The sequence below is a fragment of the Mandrillus leucophaeus genome, unplaced genomic scaffold (assembly GCF_000951045.1).
Source record: "Mandrillus leucophaeus isolate KB7577 unplaced genomic scaffold, Mleu.le_1.0 Scaffold354, whole genome shotgun sequence".
Classification (NCBI taxonomy): domain Eukaryota; kingdom Metazoa; phylum Chordata; class Mammalia; order Primates; family Cercopithecidae; genus Mandrillus; species Mandrillus leucophaeus.
The window spans coordinates 337,280-360,333 of NW_012103743.1; the positions used below are offsets into that span (position 1 = coordinate 337,280).

The 23,054-nt window shown below is 40.7% G+C and overlaps 2 protein-coding genes across 6 annotated transcripts in view; one reads left to right on the forward strand and one right to left on the reverse strand.

Moving 5' to 3' along the window:
• The window catches only part of MRRF (mitochondrial ribosome recycling factor), a 65,670-nt gene extending 46,387 nt beyond the window's left edge, over positions 1-19,283 (reverse strand). For 2 of the 3 annotated variants that reach the window (XM_011989467.1, XM_011989466.1), the window contains exons 1-2: positions 18,523-19,283; positions 12,394-12,605 (exon numbers count right to left, since the gene is read on the reverse strand). In XM_011989467.1, coding sequence (XP_011844857.1) covers positions 12,394-12,605; positions 18,523-18,716 — 406 coding nt within the window. In that variant the 5' untranslated portion in view covers positions 18,717-19,283. The remainder of the gene's footprint in view (positions 1-12,393; positions 12,606-18,522) is intronic. The other variant, XM_011989468.1, reaches the window with a different exon arrangement.
• Positions 18,597-23,054, forward strand: part of RBM18 (RNA binding motif protein 18) — a 25,905-nt gene continuing 21,447 nt past the window's right edge. The window contains exons 1-2 of one of the 3 annotated variants that reach the window (XM_011989463.1): positions 18,597-18,746; positions 21,905-22,033. In XM_011989463.1, the coding sequence (XP_011844853.1) occupies positions 21,921-22,033 (113 nt within the window). In that variant the 5' untranslated portion in view covers positions 18,597-18,746; positions 21,905-21,920. Of the gene's footprint in view, positions 18,747-18,876; positions 18,972-21,904; positions 22,034-23,054 lie in introns of those variants that run through there. The other 2 variants (XM_011989464.1, XM_011989465.1) reach the window with 2 other exon arrangements.

A 23,054-nucleotide genomic window follows, 5' to 3' on the forward strand; every position in this document is an offset into this window, starting at 1 on the left:
CAGGATAGTCTCGATCTCCTGACCTCGTGATCCGCCCGCCTCGGCCTCCCAAAGTCCTGTGATTGTAGGTGTGAGCCACCACGCCCAGCCAACTTTAAACTTTTAGAACCAAATATGTACATTAAAAATTTAAATATATGTCTGTCAATATTGGAATAGTAATATTTATGAATGAAATACTATGCAACCATGAGAAAGAATGAACTACACACAAAAATTTAAATGAGTCTCACAAATCTGATGTTGAACACAGAGGCCAGACACAAGAATACAAAACTGTACAGTACAAAGGCCAGATATGAGAATATAAACTGAACAGTAAAAAAACAGAGAAAACTAATTCATGCTACTAGAAGTCAGAATAACAGTTATCTGCAAAGGGTCGAGGGTAGTACTTACTAGAAAGAAGCACAAAGGGGACTTCTGACATGCTAGGAATGTTCTGTTTTTTGATCTGGATGCTGATACATAAGTAATTTCAGCTTGTGAAATTTATGATAGCTGTACTTTCCTAGAGTGCTTTTTTATTTCCATAAAAAGGTTAAAGAAATCAGTTAAGGGTACCCATCAAAACAAGAATTAAAAGTATATCTTCCAAATCAGCAGAATTTAAAAAAGAGAGAGAGAGGAATAGAGAAATTTAATCTAATAGGAAAAGAAGAAAAAAGGATTTAAAAAGGTGTATTTCAAAATAGCTAAAAGAACTTAAATGTTCCCAATACATAAAAATGATAAAAGCCTGAGATGCTGGATACCCCATATACGCTAACTTAATCATTTATGCATGAAACAAAATATCACACATACCCCATAAGTATATACAAATACGTATCAATAAAAAATTGTTTAAATATGCATTTTTAAAAAAAAAAGAAAAAAGAAAAAAAAGGAAAAAACACGATATAAGGAAAGTACAAAATAAGGCCGGGCATGGTGGCTCATGCCTGTAATCCTAGCACTTTGGGAGGCCAAGGTGGGAGGATCACCTGAGGCCAGGAGTTCGAGATCAGCCTAGCCAACAAGGTGAAACACCATCTCTACTAAAAATACAAAAAATTAGCTGGGCATGGTGGCACATGCCTGTAGTCTCAGCTACTTGGGAGGCTGAGGCACAAGCATCACCTGCAACTGAGAGGCAGAGGTTGCGGTGGGCCGAGACTGCACCACTGCATTCCAGCCTGGGCGACAGAGTGAGACTGTCTCAAAAAAAAAGAAAGTACAAAATAAAAAAACACAAATATGCAGTGACGACAATAAATATAAATGGATCAAAATGACCAGTTAAAAGTGAGAGATCAGTAAGATTTTTAAAAATCTAGTTGAATATAACACGACAGTTTTAAAAAATTATACAAGATCACAGAAAGTTTGATGGATAGGGATGGAAAAATTCTAAGCCTGGCAAACATTAAGCAAAAGAAGGCTGGTGTAGCCACATTATCATCAAACAAAAAAGATTTTAAGACAAAATTCACTACTGGAAATCATGAGGACAACTTCAAAATGATAACAGAAAAAATTCACCCGAAAGATATATAACATATCTAAGATTAAATATATCAATTAGATAGCCTCAAAATTAATAGAATTAAAAGAAGAAACTGGCTGGGTGCAGTAGCTTACACTTGTAATCCCAGCACTTTGTGGGGCTGAGGTGGGCAGATTGCTTGATCCCAGCAGTTCAAGACCAGGCTGGGAAACATTGCAAAATCCAGTCCCTACAAAAAATACCAAAATTGCCCAGGCATGGCAGTGTGTGCCTGTAGTCCCAGCTACTTGGGAGGCTGAGGTGGGAGAATCAGTTGAGCCCAGAAGATTGAGGTTGCAGTGGGCTGTGATTATACCACTGCACTCCAGCCTGGGCAAGACCCTGTCTCAAATAAAAAACAACAAAAAAGGAGAAAATGATCAATCTACAAGCATACCAGGAGAGTTCAATATACCTTCCTTGATAACTGATAATTGAGCAAATAAAAAAACAGAAAAGTTGATCAAGAAAATTAGTCAATTTGATCTAATACAATACACCCAACAATAAGAGAATATACAGTATTCTCAAGCACACTTGGACCTTCTATGAAACAACCATGTTTTACACACAAATCAAATCTCAACAAAGACAAAATAATCTATATCATATAGAATATGTTCTCTCAACAGAGTAGAATTAAGCTAACCCCAAAACAACCATTTGTTTGAACAATTTTAAACACTTCTTAATAAACACTCATGGACTATACAGAAATGCATAATGGAAATGTTTAAATATTGAGAAATGACCATAATAAAAATACTGAATATCAAAAACTCAAGTCAGGCACGATGGCTGACACCTGTGATCCCAGCACTCCGGAAGGCCAAGGCGAGAGGATCACTTGAGCCCAGGAGTTCAAGGTTACAGTGAGCTATGACTGTGCCACTGCACTCCAGCCTAGGCAACAAAGCAAGATCTTGTCTCTAAAATAAATAAGTAAATAACTTCATAGGAATCATTTAAAGTTGTATTTAGACAGAAACTTCTAATCTTAATACTTTAAAAACAAAACAAAACAAAACAGGCTGGGCGTGGTGATTCATGCCTATAATTAAAGCACTTTGGGAGCCAAAGCAAGCGGATCACCCAAGGTCAAAAGTTTGAGACCAGCCTGGCCAACATGGTGAAACCCCATCTCTACTAAAAAAAAGAAAATTTCAAAAATTAGCTGGGCGTGGTGGCGGGTGCCTATAGTCCCAGCTACTCGGAAGGCTGACGCAGGAGAATCGCTTGAACCCAGGAGGACGAGGCTGCAGTGAGCCAAGATCATGCCATTGCACTCCAGCCTGGGTGACAGAGGGAGACTGCAACTCAAAAAACAATAAAAAATAAAAATAAAGAAGAAAGTATTATTCACAGTGGTAAGATATGAAAACAACCAAAGTGTCTGTGGATAGAGAAATAATGTGGGTGCATGTATGTGGGGGGGTGTGTGTATAAAGTGGCATATTACTCAACCTTAAAAAAGGAAACCTTGCCATTTGCCATGGATGAACCCGGAGGACATTACACTAAGCAAAATAAGCCACACACAGAAAAATACTGCATGATTATACTTGTATGCGGAATCTCGGGGTGGGGGTTTGCTTGTTTGTTTTTCAGACAGGGCCTCACCCAGACTGGAGTGCAGTAGTGGGATCTCAGCTCACTACAGGCCTCAGCCTCCCTGGGCTCAGGTGATTCTCTCACCTCAGCATCCTGAATAGCTGGGACTACAGGCACATGCCACCATGCCTGGCTAATTTTTGTATTTTTTTTCTTTTGTAGAGAAGAGGTTTCACCACATTGCCCAGACTGGTCTCGAACTCCTGGGCTCAAGTGACCCGCCCGCCTCAGCCTCCCAAAGTGCTGGAATTATGAGCGTGAGCGACCATGCCTAACCACAGGTGGAATCTACAAAAAAGCTGAATACACACAGAGAATAAAATAATACTTAACAGGGATCGGCAGGGTGGGGTGGTGGTGGTGGTGAGCAAATGGAGAGATATAAGTCAAAGGATACAAAGTAGTAGATATGTAGGATGAACAAGTCTGGAGATCTAATGTACAGTATGAGGACTACAGTTAGAAATATTGTATTATACTCTGGAGTTTTTGCTAAGACAGATTTTATGTGCTTTTGCAAAGAAAAAAGGGGGTAACTATGTAAGATAATGGGTATGTTAACTTGCATGTAAGTAACCATATCACTGTATGTATATGAAAGCATCGTGTTTATAATAGAATTTTTCAAAGAAAAAAAGAAAACAGGAAAGGCCAAAAATTAATGAACTAATTGTCCAACTCAGAGGATGGAAAGAGAACAAGTACATAGGAGAAAGTAAGTAACAAAGAACGGAAATCATAAAATCGCAAAAAAGAGAGATCAAAAAATTAAAGACTCTTAAAATGTTTATAACTACTGTCAAGAACAATTAAGAAGAAAGTAGATGCAGATAAATAATATTAAGAAAGAAAAAATGGACATGATTATAAAAACAGTATAAATCTTAATGAGAAAAATCTAAGTAGTCTCATAATCATTAAAGAAACCAATTCTAGGATTTAAAGTCTACCTACACACACACACACACACAAACGCACGCACACACACACACACAAATACCAGATCCATATTACTTTACAGGCAAGTTCTATCAAACACACAAGGAACTGATAATCCTGGTTTTTTACAGACCATCCCATTAGGAAAAAGAGATGCATTCCCCAATTTATACTATGAGGCTCAGATATTCTTAATACAAAAGCCAGAGAAGGATAATACTAGAAAACTATGCTCATGAAAACTAGAAAGTTACATTACGGCTAATGTCACATACAAATATAATCTAAAAAAATCCTAAATTAATACTAGCAAGCCAAATCCAACAATGTATAACACAGATTATGTATCAAGAACAAGTAGGGCTCATACCAAGAATGCAAAAGTGGTTTAACATCATAAAAACCTACTGATGTTGAGGCACATTAATAGATTAACAGAGAAAAATATGATTATCTCAGTAAATGCAGTAAGAACATTTGATTAAAGTTTAATATCCATATGAAACGAACTCCTAGCAAAATAGGGATAAAGGATATTTGCTTAAAAGAGAATACCAACAGCAAAGCAAACATAATGTTTTTCTGTTTAAAAATTTTTTAATTTTTGTGGGTACATAGTATACATATTTATGGGTTACATGAGATACTTTGATATATGCATGCAATAATAATCACATCATAGAAAATAGAATATCCATCCCCTCAAGTATTTATCCTTTGTGTAACAGACAATTCAATTATATGCTTTTAGTTAATTTTAAATGTACAATTAAATTATCACTGACTTTATTCACCCTGTTGTGCTATTAATTACTAGGTCTTCTTCATTCTTTCTAACTGTATATAATTTTTGTATCCATTAACAACCCCCAACTCCTTCCCACCCCTCCACTACCATTCCCAGCCTCTGATAACTGTCCTTCTACTCTCTATCTCCGTGAGTTCAAATGTTTTGATTTTTAGATCCACAGAATTGTTTTGATTATTAGCTCTCACTTAGAGAACAAGTAAAGTTTGTCTTTCTGTGCCTCACTTCACTTAACGGAATGACCTCCAGTTCCATCCATGTTGTTGCAAATGACAGGATCTCATTCTTTTTTTATGGTTACATAGTATGCCATTATGTATATGTACCACATTTTCTTTATCCAGTCATCTGTTGATGGAAACTTAGGTTACTTCCAAATCTTGGCTATTGTGAACAGTGCTGCAACAAACACGAGAATACAGATATTTCTTCAGTATACTGATTTCCTTTCTTTTGGGTATATACCCAGCAGTAAGATTGCTGGATCATATAGTAGCTCTATTCTTAGTTTTTTGAGGAACCTCCAACCTGTTCTCCACAGTGGTTGTACTAATTTACATTTCCAACAACAGTGTACATGGGTTTCCTTTTCTCCACATCTCGCCAGTATTTGTTATTGACTGACTTTTGGATAAAAGTCATTTTAACTGGGGTGAGATGATATCTCATTATAGTTGTGATTTGCATTTCTCTGATGATCAATGATGCCAGGCACCTTTTTATGTGTGTGTTTGCCATTTGTATGTCTTATTTCGAGAAATGTCTATTCAAATATTTTGCCCATTTTTAAATCAGATTATTAGATTTTTTTTCCTAGAGTTGTTTGAGCTCCTTACATATACAGTCTGGTTTTTAATCCTTTATCAGATGAGTAGTTTGTAAATATTCTCTCCCATTCTGTGGGTTGTTTTTTCACTTTGTTGATTTTTTCCTTTGCTGTGCAGAAGCTTTTTAACTTGATGTGATCTCACGTGTTAAAAAGTGAGATCTTTTAACAAGATCTCACTTGTTAAAAAGATCTCTCACTTGATGAGATCTCAAACAAAAAATCTCCATTTTTGCTTTGGTTGCGTGTGCTTGTGCGGTACTACTCAAGAAATCCTTGCCCACTACAATGTACTGGAGAGTTTCCCCAATGGTTTCTTGTAATAGTTCGATAGTTTGAGGTCTTAGATTTAAGTCTTTAATCCATTTTGATTTTTGTATATGATGAGAGACAGAAATCAAGTTTCATTCTTCTGCATATGGATATCCAGTTTTTTCAGCAACATTTATTGAAGAGATTGTCCTTTCCCCAATGTATGTTCTTGGCGCCTTTGTCAAAAAAAGAGTTCACTGTAGGTGTATGAATTTGTTTATGGGTTCTCTATTCAGTTCCACTGGTTTTTGATGTGGTTCGGCTGTGTCCTCACCCAAATCTCATCTTGAATTGTAGTTTCCATAATTCCACGTGTCATAGGAGGGACCAGGTAGAGATAATTGAATCATGGGGTGGTTTCCCCCATCCTGTTCTTGTGACAGTGAGTTCTCAAGAGATCTGATGGTTTTATAAGCAGCTTCCCCCTTCACTGGGCACTCATTCTCTCTCGCCCTCATGTGAATAGGTGCCTTCCACCATGATTGTAAGTTTCCTGAGGCCTCACCAGCCATGCAGAACTGTGAGTCAATTAAACTTCTTTCTTTTCTAAATTACTCAGTCTCAGGTACGTTTTTAGTAGCAGTGTTTGAGAACAAACTAATACAGTAAATACTAACACACTACTGGAAGAGTGGTGTGCTGCTGTAAGGATACCTGAAAATGTGGAAGCAACTTTGGAACTGGGTAACACGCAGAGGCTAGAACAGTTCAGAGGACTCAGAAGAAGACAGGAAAATGTGGGAAAGCTTGGAACTTCCTAGAGACTTGGACGGCTCAGAAGACAGGAAGATGTGGGAAAGTTAGGAACTTCCTAGAGACTTGTTGAATGGCTTTGATCAAAATGCTGACAGTGATATAAACGATGAAGTACAGGCTGAGGTAGTCTCAGATGGAGATAAGGAATTTGTTGGGAACTGGAGCAAAGGTGACTCTTGTTGTGCTTTAGCAAAGAGACTGGTGGGTTTTTGCCCATGTCCTAGAGATCTGTGGAACTTTGAACTTGAGAGAGATGATTTGGGGTATCTGGCAGAATAAATTTCTAAGCGACAAAGCATTCAAGAGGAAGGAGAGCATAAAAGTTTGAAAAATTTGGCCAGGCACGCTGGCTTACCCCTATAATTCCAGCACTTTGGGAGGCTGAGGTGGATGGATCACGAGGTCAGGAGATCAAGACCATCCTGACCAACATGGTGAAATCCCATCTCGACTAAAAATACAAAAATTAGCTGGGTGTGGTGGCACATGCCTGTAATCCCAACCATTCAGGAGGCTGGGGCAGGAGAATCACTTGAACCAGGAAGTCGGAGGTTGCAGTGAACTGAGATCATGCCACTGCACTCCAGCTTGGCAACAGAATGAGACTCCGTCTCAAAAAAAAAATAAAAGTTGGAAAAATTGCAGCCTGACAATGCAAAAGAAAAGAAAAACCCATTTTTTAGAGATAAATTCAAGCCGCCTGCAGAAATCTGCATAATTTAACAAGGAGCTGAATGTTAATCACCAAGACAATGGGGCAAATGTTATGTCAGACACCTTCTACCAGTCCCTTCAATCACAGGCCTGGAGGCCTAGGAGGGAAAAATGGTTTCTTGGGCCAGGTGCAGGGCCCCCCACTGCTGTGTACAGCCTTGGGACTGCATGCCAGCTGCTCCAGCCACGGCTAAAAGGGGCCAAGGTACAGTTCAGGACATTGCTTCAGAGGGTACAAGCCCCCCAGCCTTGGCAGCTTCCACATGGTGTTGGTCCTGCGGGTGCGCAAAAGACAAGAATCAAAAGTTTGGGAACCTCCGCCTAGATTTCAGAGGATGTATGGAAACACCTGCATGTCTAGGCAGAAGTCTGCTGCACGGAGAACATCTGCTAAGGCAGTGCAGAAGAGAAATGTGAGGTTGGAACCCCCACACAGAGTCCCCACTGGGGCACTGCCTAGTGGAGCTGTGAGAAGAGGGCAACCATCCTCCAACCCAGAACTTGGTAGGTCTATCAACAGCTTGCACTGTGTGCCAGGAAAAGCCGTAGACACTCATTGCTAGCATGTGAAAGCAGCCAGGAGGGGCACTGTAGCCTACAAAGTCGCAGGGGCAGAGCTGCCCAAGGCCATGGGAGCCCACCTCTTGCACCAGCATGACCTGGATGTGAGACATGGAGTCAAAGAAGATCATTTTGGAACTTTAAGGTTTAATGACTGCCCTACTGGATTTTAGACTTGCATGCAGCCTGTAGCCCCTTTGTTTTGGCCAATGTCTCCCATTTGGAATGATTGTCTATACCCCCATTGTTTCTAGGATGTAACTAACTTGCTTTTTATATTACCGGTTAGGTAGAAGGGATTTGCCTTGTCTCATATGAGACTATGGACTTTAACTTTTGAGTTAATGCTGGAATGAGTTAAGACTTTGGGAGACTGCTGGAAGGGCATGATCATGTTTCGAATTATGAGGACACGAGATTTGGGAGGGGCCAGGGGTGGAATGATATGGTTTGGCTGTGTCCCCACCCAAATCTCATCCTGAATTATAGTTCCCCACCTCTCATAGGGGAGGTGGAGATAACTGAATCATGAGGGCGGTTTTCCCCATCCTGTTTTTTTGATAGTGAGTTAGTTCTCAAGAGATCTGATGGTTTTATAAGGGGCTAATCCCTTTAGTGGGCACTTATTCTCTCTCCTGCCCCCCTGAAGAGGTGCCTTCTGCCATGATTGTAAGTTCCTGAGGCCTCCCCAGCCATGCAGAACTGCAAGTCAATTAAACCTCTTTCCTTTTTATTTTTTTAATTTTTTTTTCTTTTTTTTTGTGAGAGTCTTGCTTTGTCACTCAGGCTGGAGTGCAGTGGCACAATCTTAGCTCAATGCAACCTCCACCTCCTGGGTTCAAGCAATTCTCCTGCCTCAGCCTCCCAAGTAGCTGGGATGACAGGCATGCGCCACCATGCCCGGCTAACTTTTGTATTTTTAGTAGAGACAGGGTTTTGCCACATTAGCCAGGCTGGTCTCAAACTCCTGACCTCAAGTGATCCACCCACCTTGACCTACCAAAGTGCTGGGATTACAGACATGAGCCACCGTGCCTGGCCTAAACCTTTTTCCTTTATAAATTACCCAGTCTCGGGTATTTCTTCATAGCAGCATGAGAACGGACTAACACGGTCTACGTATCTGTTTTTATGCCCATACCATGCTGCTTTGGTTACTATAGCTCTGTGGTATAATTTGAAGTCAGGTAATATGATTTCTCCACAAACATAATTCTTAACATTAACATATAAGAAGTGTTTCCTATAAAGTCAGGAATAAAACAAAGATGCCTATTATCACCAGTCACATTTATTCAAATTATACTAAAGTTCCTAGCCAATCCAATGAAAGTGGGGGGGAGAGAAGGGAGGACAACAGGACAGGAGGGGAGAAGAATGGAAAGGGACATATGTGCAACACAACACATGTACAAGAATGCTTATACTAGCATTTTTTTTTTTTTAGCTCAAAACTGGAAGCAACCCAAAAGTCTGTCAACTGTGGAATGGATATTAAATTGTGGTATATACTTTCAGTAGAATATCATTAAAAAAATAAAAATGCACAAACAACCATTATGTGCACAACATAGACATATGTCACAAATAGATTACTACCAATAGAAGTCAGACACAAAATCCATACTGACTTAACAAAGGACAAAACTAATCTGTGGTGTTAAAGTCAATATAGTGGGTTACGTATCCTTACAGTGGGAGAGTAACAACTCAAAGGGACATGTGGTAAGTTTCCAAAATACAAGTGACAATCTATTTATTGATTTGGGTGATGACTACATGATTGTTTTCACTTTGCGAAAATTCACTGAAGCACAAACTTATGATTTATGTACACATTTTTCTTTATATATAACTCAAAACACTAACATATATAAAAGTGACCAAAAAAAAAAAAAAAAAGATAGGATTCCCCCAGCAATAAACCTGATTAAAGAACTACACAAAATTTTTTTCTGTTTTTTGTTTTTTTTTGAGACAGGGTCTCATTCTGTCCCCCAAGCTGGAGTGGCAGCAGCATGATCATGGCTCACTGCAGCCTTGACCTACTGGGCTCAAGCAATGCTCCCACTTCAGCCTCCTGAGTAGCTGGGACCACAGGGATGCACCACCACATCTGGCTAATTTTTGTAGAGACAGGGTTTCCCCATGCTGCCCAGGCTGGTCGGAACTCCTGAGCTCAAGTAATCCAACCCCCTTGGCCTCCCAAAGTGCTGGGATTATAGGTGTGGGCCACCACTCCTAGCCTTGTGCAAGATCTGTCTGGAGAAAACTAGACACTATGATCATAAATTTCATATAGAAGAGGAGAAAGTCAAGAAGAAAAAGCATATGTGTGGTGAGGGGAAAGATTTGTATCACTAAATTGAACTTTATGACAGTAAGTCAGGCAGTATGAAATTTACTGCAGGGAGAGATAAGCAGTTCAATAAAATCAAGAGCTCAGAAACAATACCATATATATAAAGAAACTCACACAACGGGGGGACATTACAAATCTGGGAGTAAAGAGTAGGCTAATCAATAAATGATTTTGATACAACTTGTTATCCACCTGAAAAGGAAACTTCAAAAATTACCTCACATTATATTCAGAAATAAATTACCTTGCAACAGAGGGGTATTTCTTAAAGAAGACACAATTAATAAAGGACTGAAAAATATGACATTAAAACCCATTTCAACAAAAACATCATAAAGTAAAAAGCAAAGAAGATACTTGTAACACATATTATTGACAAAGAATGAACATCCCTAATATAAAAGAAAGAATCGAATAAATCTAAAAGAAAAAGTCAAACAACCAACTTCTGCAGCCTCTAACGCCTCACCTCAAGCGATCCTTCCACCGCAGCCTCCTGAGTAGCTGGGACTACAGGTACAGGCCACCAGGCCCAGCATTTTTTTTTTTTTTTTTTTTTTAAGAGGCAAGGTCTCATTATGTTGCCCAGACTAATCTCAAACTCCTGGCCTCAAGCAATTCCCACGCCTCAGCCTCCTGAGTAGCTGGGATTACAGGTGTGAGCCACAGCACTTAGCTTAACCAACTTTTATAGAGGCAAGCAAAGAAGACAAAACTGAATAGCCCACAAAATATGAAAAAATGCTGCTTATGCACTGTAGTCACTGTCTAGTGTACTAGAAGACTGCAATACTGTAGGCATCAAGAACTAAAGTTTCTGGTTCTGCCATTAATTATATAGGACCATGGGCAAATTTCTCACTAATTATCTCAGTTTCTTCTTTTATAAAATGGTGAGATCTGGATTAACTAGATAATTATAAGGATTTCTTCAATGGAAAATTACTTCTTCAATGGATAATTATAAGGATAAAATTAGTAAATGTATGGAAACTTTAAAAAATATAATGTAACATACAGATCAAAGGTTATTACTATTAACAGAATATAAGTCTTCTAAGCATTACCGTTCTTTCAGCAATTTGTTAATTTTCCTATTACAGAAAGGGGAAGATCTGCATGAAATCAGAAAAGAAGAGTCAGTGGGAAAATATTCAGCAGCATATATCTAGCGCCATTCTTGGGGGAGGACTCCCTAATCCACCACTGCAAATTGCTGGTGTGACTGACAATTTTCTATCACTCATTCTTTCATTCAACAAAATTTGTCAAAAATACTATATCCAGGCCCTGTTAGGTGCTAAATAAGAACAATATAGAACCTACCTTCATCAGGTCCAGCATAGAAGGCAGAAAAATGATAATCAGTCTTACATTTAATTAATTAATCACTGCTGTTTTAAGTGCATCAAAGGTAAAATAACAGAATGCACGAGTGCAGTTAACAGGGGACTTGACCTAGTCTTAGAGGTCAGGGAAGGCTTCCCAGAGGAAGTAGCATTTAAGCTGAGACCTGCAGTACATCAAAGTCTCATTCTTGGATGACACAAGCCATTAAGATCATCCATCTAAATCCATGACTCTAATACCCACTTCACCCAACAACCTTCTGGTCTTAATTATACTTCCAACATGTATCTTCCTATATGGAGACAATATATTGATCCCTGCTACAAGCATTCTGGCTCGCTTGGCACTTATACCTCTAACTCTAAATCTAAAAGAAAGAAATTAGGCATTTTCTGAGCTACTAAGAAAACAAATGAGGCAGCATGGTAATAAGAAAACAGGCACTGGGTTGTAACACCATCTCTGCCACTGTAACCTTTTAAGTTAATCAAATGAAATAGCTGAGGCCCCATTTCCTCATGTTAGCAAGGGGAGAAATTCAGTACATCTGAGATACCTGCCAGCTATAATTCAAGGGCCAAATTTAAGAAAGGGGTGAAGTAGGAGAGAACATCACATGTCTCTACCTTTGGCTTTCTTGGTAGCGAAATGGCGGACTGGTACAGCTGAATAGGCCACGTACTGCCTATGGCCATGCTGTCTTTCATGCACTGTCTTCAGTGTAACTTCTGAAACGGGTTTGATAGAGGCTGCAAGATAATTGCGAAAGGCAGGGTGGAACATGCGGAAGCACTTTAATCCCAAGGCCATGATTGAAGACGATCCTTGGAAACATCCACTAAAAAGAATAAGACAAAAAGCAGATCTAAGTAAAAGAGACCATATTGCAACTTCAGATAATTCGTACTAATTATCAAGCAATTCCTATAAACTGAGCTAAGTACTAGACAATTTAAATACATTATCTCTAATCCTTTTCCCAACTGTCCTAGAAGAAAGTATTATTTGCCTCATTTTACAGAATGAAGAAACTAAGGCTTACAGAGATTTAAGTAACTTCCCCACTTTGGACTCCAAACCCCAAGTTCTTTCCACTGCACCAAAATGCCCATTAAGCAAATATGCAGCAGACTAAAATTTTAATGATTCTAATTAAACCCTTATATGAGAAAAGCACAAAATCTTGATAAAGTTTAAAGAGGGAAGGCAGAGCACTAGAAGAGGACTTTAAATAAGAAAACCATCTCAACAGGCATAAAATGACTGGAAAAATTCACACGACAGCATTTAATTAAAATTTTCTTTGGTTCCTTACGCACTGATTACCAATTAGGATGCCCTTTAATGTGAGTCTAAAGCATGATTGAGGTTTGAGGTCTTTCATGGTATAAAACTAGAGCTCTGGAAAATGCCACTCTCTACTGTGTTAACACAAGTTACGCATTCTACATCTGAGGTCTTTGACCATGGAAAGATGCCATTGCCTACAACTACCTCAGGATATAACACAGCCCTAGCTAACTGACAAATATATCATTAATAGCTTCTGCCAGTAATGTTGCTATGACTCAGCTAAAAATTAAGAACAATTAGTATCAAATACCTGGAAGCTGCTTCCTTTGAGTAACAGTCCCACATCTTATGTTTTTTAAAAAATCCCATCCTAAAATTTTGATCCAACATAATGGAATGAATAACATGGGCTTTGCTGTCAGGAAGACCTGGAAGCCAATCCTAGCTCCATTACTGACTAAATACTCCTGAATATTTCTGCTCGTTGATTTCTTCAACTGTAAAATGGGAATAATTGTACTCATTTCTTAGGGTTGGGAATAATTAATGAGGTTATGCAAGTAAAGCCCTTGACACAGTACCTAGCAAACAGCAGAAGCCCCCCAAAATAATATCTGTTGAAAGCTATCACCTTTTCTTTCAAACTTTTTAAAAAATATTATCTTTATTATCTTTTGAGACTGAGTCTCACTCTGTTGCCCAGGATGGAGTGCAGTGGCGCAATCTTGGCTCCCAGCAACCTCCACCTCCCGGGTTCAAGCAATTCTCATGCCTCAGCCTCCCAAGTAGCTGGGATTACAGGCACACACCACCATGCCCAGCTAATTTTTTTGTATTTTTAGTAGAGACAGGGTTTCACCATGTTACCCAGGCTGGTTGTGAACTCCTGAGCTCAGGAAATCCACCCGCCTTGGCCTCCCAAAGTGCTAGGATTACAGGCGTGAGCCACTATGCCGGGCCTCAAAAACTATTATGTCAGGGTCAGACACAATAAAGAAACCTTGTATGTTAATAATGATGTACAAAATAGCCTACAATTAGACCTGGATGTAAATTTCAACTTTAGGCAATTTACTCTTCTGGGCATCACTTTCCTCATCAATGATAAAAATAACTTTGAACTTAAAATAAAATGAAATAATGAATACATGTAAACAACTAACATAGTGCCAGGAATATAGCAGCTTAATAAATGATGGCTATTATTTTTAAAGCAAATGAGTAGCACAAAGACAAATAACTTCTCTTGATGGAATTTTTAATAGTAAGGGATACTAGAAGTTAGTGATCAGTGTATGAAGTCTATAAAAACAGATTTGATGAAAAAAGGAATATTTTTCTTCTTTATTAGTATCAATAGCTACTATTAATTGAGGTCAAGTTTGGACTGTTTGCTTTACCCATATTATTTCATTTAATTCTCTCAATAATGCCACAAAGAACATATAATAATCCCCATTTTACAGACGTTGAAACTGAGGTTCAGAGAGATTAAGTCACTGTCCAAGGACATGGAGCTAATAGCCAAGCTCTATTTTAGCAGAACTGTTCACAGAGGTTTGGCTCAGAGTGAAGTTTCTATATCTAGGTTTTTCCCTAATAAAACCAATGCCTAATTCATACTTACAACCAAATATGGCTGTAGAATAATGAGTAGTTTTTTATTTTAGTCTACAGGATCTCAATCTGGCTGCTCCATTTAAGATAGGTTTCCTGGTGTTCCTGTTGCAGGTCATAATACCAACTCACAAAGCAACAGGAAATCAAAATGGGTTAGAAATAAACAACCTTTGACAGAAAACGCAGCACCCAAAAGCAGACCCAGTACACGTGAACCGGAAGACAACTCTATAAATAAACCACATTGCTGAAACGCGTAAGGCGTAGATTTTAATTGCGCAGAAGTCAGAACATTTCAAAGTGGAAGTTCAATAAAGGCAGTCCTTTAGGTCCTTTACCTTAAGGGTGTACAAATTAACATTCTGTTCAGCACAGATAAAAGAATTAAAGTTGAAGAAAAATTTGTTGAGATCCCAAGTATTCGCCAACAAAATTAAGCTATACATAGAAGCAATGTGGGGAAGTGTCTGAGCTCTGGACGCAGTCTGGAACTGGAATCTCAATTCCTCCACTTACTAGCTGTGTGACCTTGGGGAGGTCATTTAGCCTCTCTGAGCTACAGCTTCCACATCATCATCATAGTGATATTAATGAGGCTTTAAAAAGATAACAATAATGACAACAATACCTAACATTTATATAACAATGACTACGTGACAGAAACTATTCTAAGTGGCTTACACACGTTAACTCATTTGAGCCTCATGATAACCCTGAAGTACTATGATTATTTCCACTTTACAGGTAAGAAAACAGAAGCAAAAATCTGCCTAAGATTTGAATTCAGGCAATCCAGCTCCAGAGTCTATGTTGTTAACTGCTATACTATGCATATAAAACACTCAGCATGGCTGGGAACAGTGGTGGGTGCCCATAGTCCGAGTTATTTGGGATGCTAAGGAAGGAGGATCACTTGAGACCAGGAGTCCAAGGCCAGCCTTGGCAACATAGTGAGACCTAATCCCTTAAAAACAGCAACAAGCCGGGCGCGGTGGCTCACACCTGTAATCCCAGCACTTTGGGAGGCCGAGGTGGGCAGATCACGAGGTCAGGGGATCAAGACCATCCTGGCTGACACAGTGAAACCCCGTCTCTACTAAAAATACAAAAAAAAAAAAATTAGCCAGGCATGGTGACGGGTGCCTGGAGTCCCAGCTACTTGGGGGGCTGTGGCAGGAGAATGGCGTGAACCCGGGAGGTGGAGCTTGCAGTGAGCCGAGACCGTGCCACTGCACTCCAGCCTGGGTGACAGAGCGAGACTCCGTCTCAGAAAACAAAAAACAAACAAAAAACACCAGCAACAAAACACATACACACAGTACAATGCCTGGCATCCGGTAGGTACACAATAAATTGTAGCTATTATAACAGCATTCCGACTATTAATTTTTTTTTTTTTTTTTTTTTGAGACAGAGTCTCGCGCTCTGTCACCCAGGCTGGACAGCAGTGGTGCGATCTCTGCTCACTGCAACCTATGCCTTGCGGGTTCAGGCAATTCTCCTGCCTCAACCTCCTGAGTAGGTAGGACTACAGGCACCCGCCACCACGTCCAGTTAACTTTTGTATTTTTTAAGTAGAGATGCGGTTTCACCTTTTGGCCAGGCTGGTCTCGAACTTCCAACCTCAGGTGATCTGCCCGCCTCGGCCTCTAAAAGTGCTGGGATTATAGGCATGAGTCACCGCGCCTGGCCTGAATTTTTTTTTTTTTTTTTTTTTTTTTTTTGAGACACAGCCTCACTCTGTCGCCCAGGCTGGAGTGCAGTGGTGTGATCTTGGCTCACTGCCACCTCCGCCTCCAGGGTTCAAGCGATTCTCCTGACTCAGCCTCCCAAGCAGCTGGGATTACAGCTGCCTGCCGCAACACCCAGCTAATTTTTGTATTTTTAGTGGAGACGGGGTTTCACCATGTTAGCCAGGATGGTCTCAATCCCCTGACCTCGTGATCCACCTGCCTGGGCCTCCCAATGTGCTGAGATTACAGACTGAAACATTTCTGTTAACTACTTGAAGCACGCATTCTTTTTCCAAAGTTGAGGATCTCAAAAGATTTCCCTGTTCTTCACAGAAGGTTCATTTTAATTTTGGCTAGATGACCAACCCAAAGTCCTGGCTTATCCAGTCCCAGCAACTCCTTTCAATCCAGCTGTATACTAGCTTATAACATAAGCACTTTTATGAGTGTGCATATACACAGGCCCTTGTATATAAAATACTTTCATATGTATCATCTTATTTGGTTCTCATAATAACTAAACAGTGTTAATTACCACCGGTATTTTACAAAATAAGAAAAGTGATCTTTCACTTCTCCAGTGCTCCCCCTGCTCCAGAGTCTTCAAACATGCCATTGAATCTCCTTGACGATCTTCCCTCACTTCTTTAACTGTTTGTCTCCGCTTTTATTTCAGATTTCAGCTTAACCATCACTTCCTCAGAGGACGGCTTCCTTGGCCATCTCCTACGGCCCAACTAGGCCAAGTGTCCTGTAGTCTGCTTTCACAACACCCTTAACTTCATCATAGCACTTAATTTTTAACCAAAAGCCAATATTTATGTAATTATTTGATTAATTCCCTCCATATGACTATAAGCACTACAAGGACTAATCTATGATTTTCTTGTTCACTGCTGTATCCCCAGTACCTAGTACATTGCCAGAACACAGAAGACACTGTGAATGTGATGAATACATCAGTGAAAGTCCAGAAAGATTAATTCCTTGTCTAGGGTCAACCAGAATAGGATTGGAATCTACCCTTACTATGGTAGGTTCTGGGCTTCCCAGCGTTGCCTTCACTGTCTCTTGGTTTGCCACACTTTTGCTTAGAGATAGTAGAGCATGTTCTTCTCTAAATGCAGTGCCAGGTAAAGAAAGGTACTTGTAGTACCTGACTATACACAGAATCATCATGCACCTGGCACGGCCAAAGAAAGAATGAGACAGGTGCAGAAAGGGCTTTTGCCTAAGAGTTAAGACATCTGGATTCCAATATGCCTACCTTATCACTCCCTGCCATCTGTCATTTAGATTCATAATCACACGTATTCAAAAAGCATTTACGGCAGCTCTACCAGTGACTTGTGACTTGTACCAAGTGATTTCTCCTAGATTTTGTTTCAACCATAAAATGAAGGGGTCAAATCAGGTTTTCATTCTTTCCAACTATAAAGCTTTCCAAAATTGGGGGAAATGCAATAGTGTGGTTTGAAACAAAAAAAGGCACTAAACTTAGAGAAAACTCTGAAAGAAGTCTTGGTTCCAGCACTTCCTAGACACGTGACCTTAAATCGGTCAAACTCTCAGGACCTCCGTCTCATCTGTAAAACGTAAATAACAATACTATTTGTCAGGGTCATGTAAATGGAGAAGGGCTACTGAAATGACAGTTGCTTTGCCACTGGGTGGCACAGAGTAGTAGTTAAAAGTTCAGGCTTAAGAGTCGGATAGACCTAGGTCTGAATTTAAGCGCCCTCACTTTCTGACCGCGTGACCCTGGTAAAATTACCTATTTGAGCTTCCGTTTCTTCATTATGGGAGGTAATAATATCTACTCCCACGGGATTGTTCTGAACCTCAAACGTTCCCGTCAAGTGTGAGGCTACTCTTTAGTAAGTTCCTCCAGCAGCCCCTAAATTCCTAGCTGGTAAAAGGAACCCCGCCCCCACCCCATGAGACTCGCTCCGATGCTACAGGTCCCGCCCTCAACCTTAAAGGTCAAGCTGGACTCGAACGGGTCGGGCACGGTAGTCTGGTCCCCTGAGGTCCCCCAGAGGTCCCTGGGTAAGGGTCTCTGGCACTCAGACCACACGCGCACCTCGAGGCCCTGTCAAGGACACTCACCAGCTATTGCCCAGGTTACTAAGGAAAGACTCGTGCGACGGCGGCGACCGCAGCTGCGCGGGCGTCGTGACGTCACGAGGCGAGGAGGCGGCGCAGGCGTAACGCGTCACGGGCGGCCTGGCAGCTGGCGGCATTGAGGCAGACGCGGGTAGAGGTCCGTCTGACCGCGGCGTCGGGACTTGGTTTCCGGGCATGAGCTGAGAGCACCACGCCGAGGCCACGAGGTGAGTTCGGCCGCGACATGTCCCTGCACCTCAGCGCTGGGCCCGCGAAGAGGTCTTACAGGAGGCCGCCCTCCCGGGACTGCATCTCAGGCCCCGCCCCGGATTGTCCTGTCTCTGGCCCGGAAATAACAATCCGAGCAATGACCCCTCGCCTGTGTGAATTCGCAGCCAGAAATCGGGAAGCCAGGGTTCCAGGCTTGGCCAACCGCTTGCTTTTAGAATCAAGTGTCTCCTCTTCTCTGGATTGCACTTTCCCCAGATGACTATTTCTGGCTTCCAGGGTTGTTTGCAGCTCAGCTGGAAGGATGAATGTAACCGCGTTTTGTGAACTCTGGTAGTCTAAAGGCTTGTTGCTTTTGCAAAAGCAAAGCATTTTGGTAGTCCCATGCCGTCTTGATCTTTTATTACCCTTTACCTTTCCTCAAAAAGCCATATACTGAGCTGTCACCAAAATTGTCTTATTTAAGACTCACAACGACCTCATGAGACAGAAATAATTGTACCCATTCTAGGAAGGAAAAAGAAACTAAGGCTCCGAGTGGAGAAATGACTTGCTTCATTTAGTAAATATTGAGCACCAGCCGTGAGCCAGGCAGTGTACTTAAGTGTGGAAATAGAACCATGATCAAGATTGGCAAGGTCCTGTCCTGTGGGAGCTTATGTTCTAGTGAAGGAAACAGAAAGGGAAACGTTAAATAATATATTGAGTTAGCGTTATATAGGAGGAAAAATGTGGAAAGGTGGCTATGATATAGAATAACAAGGGACTCTGTTAAGGAAGGCTTTTCTATGGAGAGGATACTTAAAGATCATGTGACTTGCTAAAGGCATAGTTACTAGGTGCAAAAGTCAGGATTTGAATCCAGACCCACATATCCTGCACTCTTAGCAGTAAAACATGGTATCTTTTTGTAGTAATAAGTATTAATAGCTATTGGTATTATTGCTGATTTTAGACATGAGAAAATCAGAATGTCCTGTCATTCAAGTCTCAAATGTCGTCTCCTTTAGAGAAGCCTTCCCTCCACTCAATCTGAAGTCGTCCAGTGCCTGTCACATCACCCTGCTTAATTGTGTTTGTGGCGTGTATCACTAATTATATCTTCTTTATTTATTTTGCTTTTGTTTTGTCCTGCTCTCCTTCCAAACATAGGCATCCAGAGGATAAGGACCTTGCTTGTTCACTGCTCTGACTCCAGTAACTAGATAAGTCCTAGATAATGGAAACAGTGAATTTATTTTTTGAATGAATGATTTGTTTAAAAAGTAGGGAAAAAGGAAAGCAGAGAGAAGACAAAATGTGTCTCCCCTGGGATTAAATTTATATCTATTTTGCCTTTCTCCCAGGAGGTTAGAACAAGAGCTGTGTCTTTTTCATTTCTCTATTTCAGTACATAGCCCAGAGTTTAACAGTTCCTAGTTGCTTGGCTTACATTGCTGAACAGATTAAAGATGTGAATGGGAAAGGAAGAACAATACCTCATGTGCAGGGTATTCAATAAACAATTAACTAGGGATTGCTGTGCTAGACTTTATAGGGTGTGCTGAGATGAATAAGAGGTAATGGCAGTTGTTGTGACTGACCTCACGGTTCCTGTAGTGCTGACCTCCGAGGCACTTCTGGGTATAGGACACGTGTTCTCTAGCAGGGATTTCTGAATTTTGGCACAGCCTGTTCTCTTACCAGCCCCTAAAGCTTTATTTTACATCTGTCATCTCATTTTTGGTCCTTGAAGTCTTAAGTTTTAAACAGGGCAAAATTTATTAAAGATGGGGAAACTGAAGCTCTGAGAGAAGTAACTTCCAGTGGAAATACCACAATTTGTGCTGGGCATGGTGGCTCACACCTGTAATCCTGGCACTTTGAGAGGCCGATGTGGGCGGATCACTTGGGGTCAGGACTTCAAGACCAGCCTGGCCAACATGGTGAAACCCTGTCTCTACAAGAAAATACAAAAATTAGCCAGGCTTGGTGGTATGCGCCTGTAATCCCAGCTACTGGGGAGGCTAAGGCACGGGAATCGCTTTAACCCGGGAAGTGAAAGCTGCAGTGAGCCGAAATGTGCCACCACCCACGAGCCTGGACAACAGAGGAGAGTCTGTCTCAAAAGAAAGAAAGAAATGCCACAATTTGAACCAATGTCTTCTGACGCCAAGCTTTCTGCTCTTTCTACTGCTGTCTCCATCATAATCCTGTGTTCTCCTTGACTGTGAGATGAGACATTTCAGGAACTAAGACTAGTAATAATTTAAGCTAACATTAATTGAGTGCTTCCTAGGTGCCATGCACGGTTCTAAATGCTTTAGGTATATTAACTCAGTGAATCTGCACCCTAATTTCATGAGGCATTATTCCCGTTTTACAGATGAGGGAACTGAGGCCAACAGTGGTTAAGTAACTTGCACAGAGCTACATAGCTAGCAAATGGTGGAACTTGACTAACTAAGGAGGAAATTAGTCTCTTCTTCCTGGTCTGTCCCAAAAGAATAAACATGATAATAGCTAGTATTTATTGATTACTTACTGTTGTTAGATACAGTATTTAGTGATTTTTTACTGTCTTTAATCTTCACAACAACTCTATAAAATAAGCACTGTTCTCTCTTTAGATAATGAGGAAACTGAGGCCTAGAAAGTTCAGGTAATTCATCAAGTCATACAACCTGCTTTCAAACGCAGTTCTGTCTATGCACAGATTTCTTATATGGCCTCTTCTCTTTGCTATATTGTCTCTTCCTTGAGGAAAAGGGATGGAGTGCTGCTCTTCCTTGCCCATCCCTTTTAATGCCATTAAGACTCTTCCTGGTGGTTTCCAAGGCTTATTTTGGGTGACAGTTGTTGAACTAAAGTATCATGTAGTAATAGAGACTTTGGCCTCCTGCCCAGTCAGCCTCTGGCTACAGAGGAGGAAAACTGTAGTTTCTCCACACAGAACCACGCCCCTTTCACCTTAAATGGCAGCTTATGTGCTCTGGCTGCCAGAGCAGTTGTCCCAAGGGAACTGGTTCTGGAGTCCTGGTTGTGGAATCACTGAGGCCTTTGAAGGACTGCCCAGAGGGCATGCCCTCCTTGAGTAAATGTTTGTTGAGTTGAATTTGAAGTCTTGTGTTCATACTTTGTTACTCCCCTCCTGCCTGAATGTTCACATTTCCTTTAGTATTTCATAGACATTGATGGAAGCAGAAACCAAAACTCTTCCCCTGGAGAATGCATCCATCCTTTCAGAGGGCTCTCTGCAGGAAGGACACCGATTATGGATTGGCAACCTGGACCCCAAAATTACTGAGTGAGTCTAAATTACCTTAGTTCTTTACCTACAATATCGGAATGTTTTGTGGTGGTGATGTCAAGAAGAATTTTCAAGTGGTGTGGGATATAGTTGGACCCCTTTACTTACATCTTATCTTTGAAGAGATAAGATGTTGTTGTTAGCCTATTATCTTGTCACTTTTTTTACATTTGGACTCTGCTACTGCAAGGACACAGACTTGGGTATCCTTTAATCCATATACCTGTTTTTTCCTATCTGCCAAAGACGTTCTCCCATTTCCAACTATTTGAATCCTTGTACCTAGTAGCTCTAGGGAATTATTATCTAGAATCAGCCTTGGGAATGCATTTGTACCCAGAATGAAGGAACAAGCAGAAGTCTCAGTACCTTTGCAAACAGGCAGAGGAGACCCCTTGACTGTAGTTCATGTTAAGCAGCCATAGAACTATAGAAGGTCATAGTTGTAAGGAACCTTAGAAATCATCCATGTCCCTTTGGTTTTCATTCATTCATTAAATGATTTGAGTGCCAAGTGCCATGCTAAGCAGCTTTCAGACTTCTTAAATCTGAAGAACCCTGTTTTAAAGTAAAAGTAATAATCAGAGCTGTATATAAAATAACAGCTCAGAGTTGCTCTGACTAAAAGGGAGAAGAGATGGAGCCAAAATCTTTTGTCAACTACTACCCTTTCTTTGGCCATCCCTCTTTAGGCTCTGTAGAACTTCTAGGGCTCCACAGAGCACACTTGACAACCTCTGATGGGACCCAGCTTTTTTATCTTACAGTAGAAGAAACCAAGTCCCAAAAGACAGAAGTACCTTGCCCAAGATCACGAAACTGATTGAATTGCCCTGACTCCCTGCTCTTTTACATCACAGCCATTAAGATGAAAAGGAATTTCTTAGCTGAGAAAATTGAAAGGTTTTTCCCTTCTGCCAGTTGTTTGATAGGGGGAGGGTGGTGGTTGGTGGCCGAGTAGGATGAGTGGATTGGCCTGTATGAGGTCAATGCTGAAAGCCAGTTTGTTTGTTTGTTT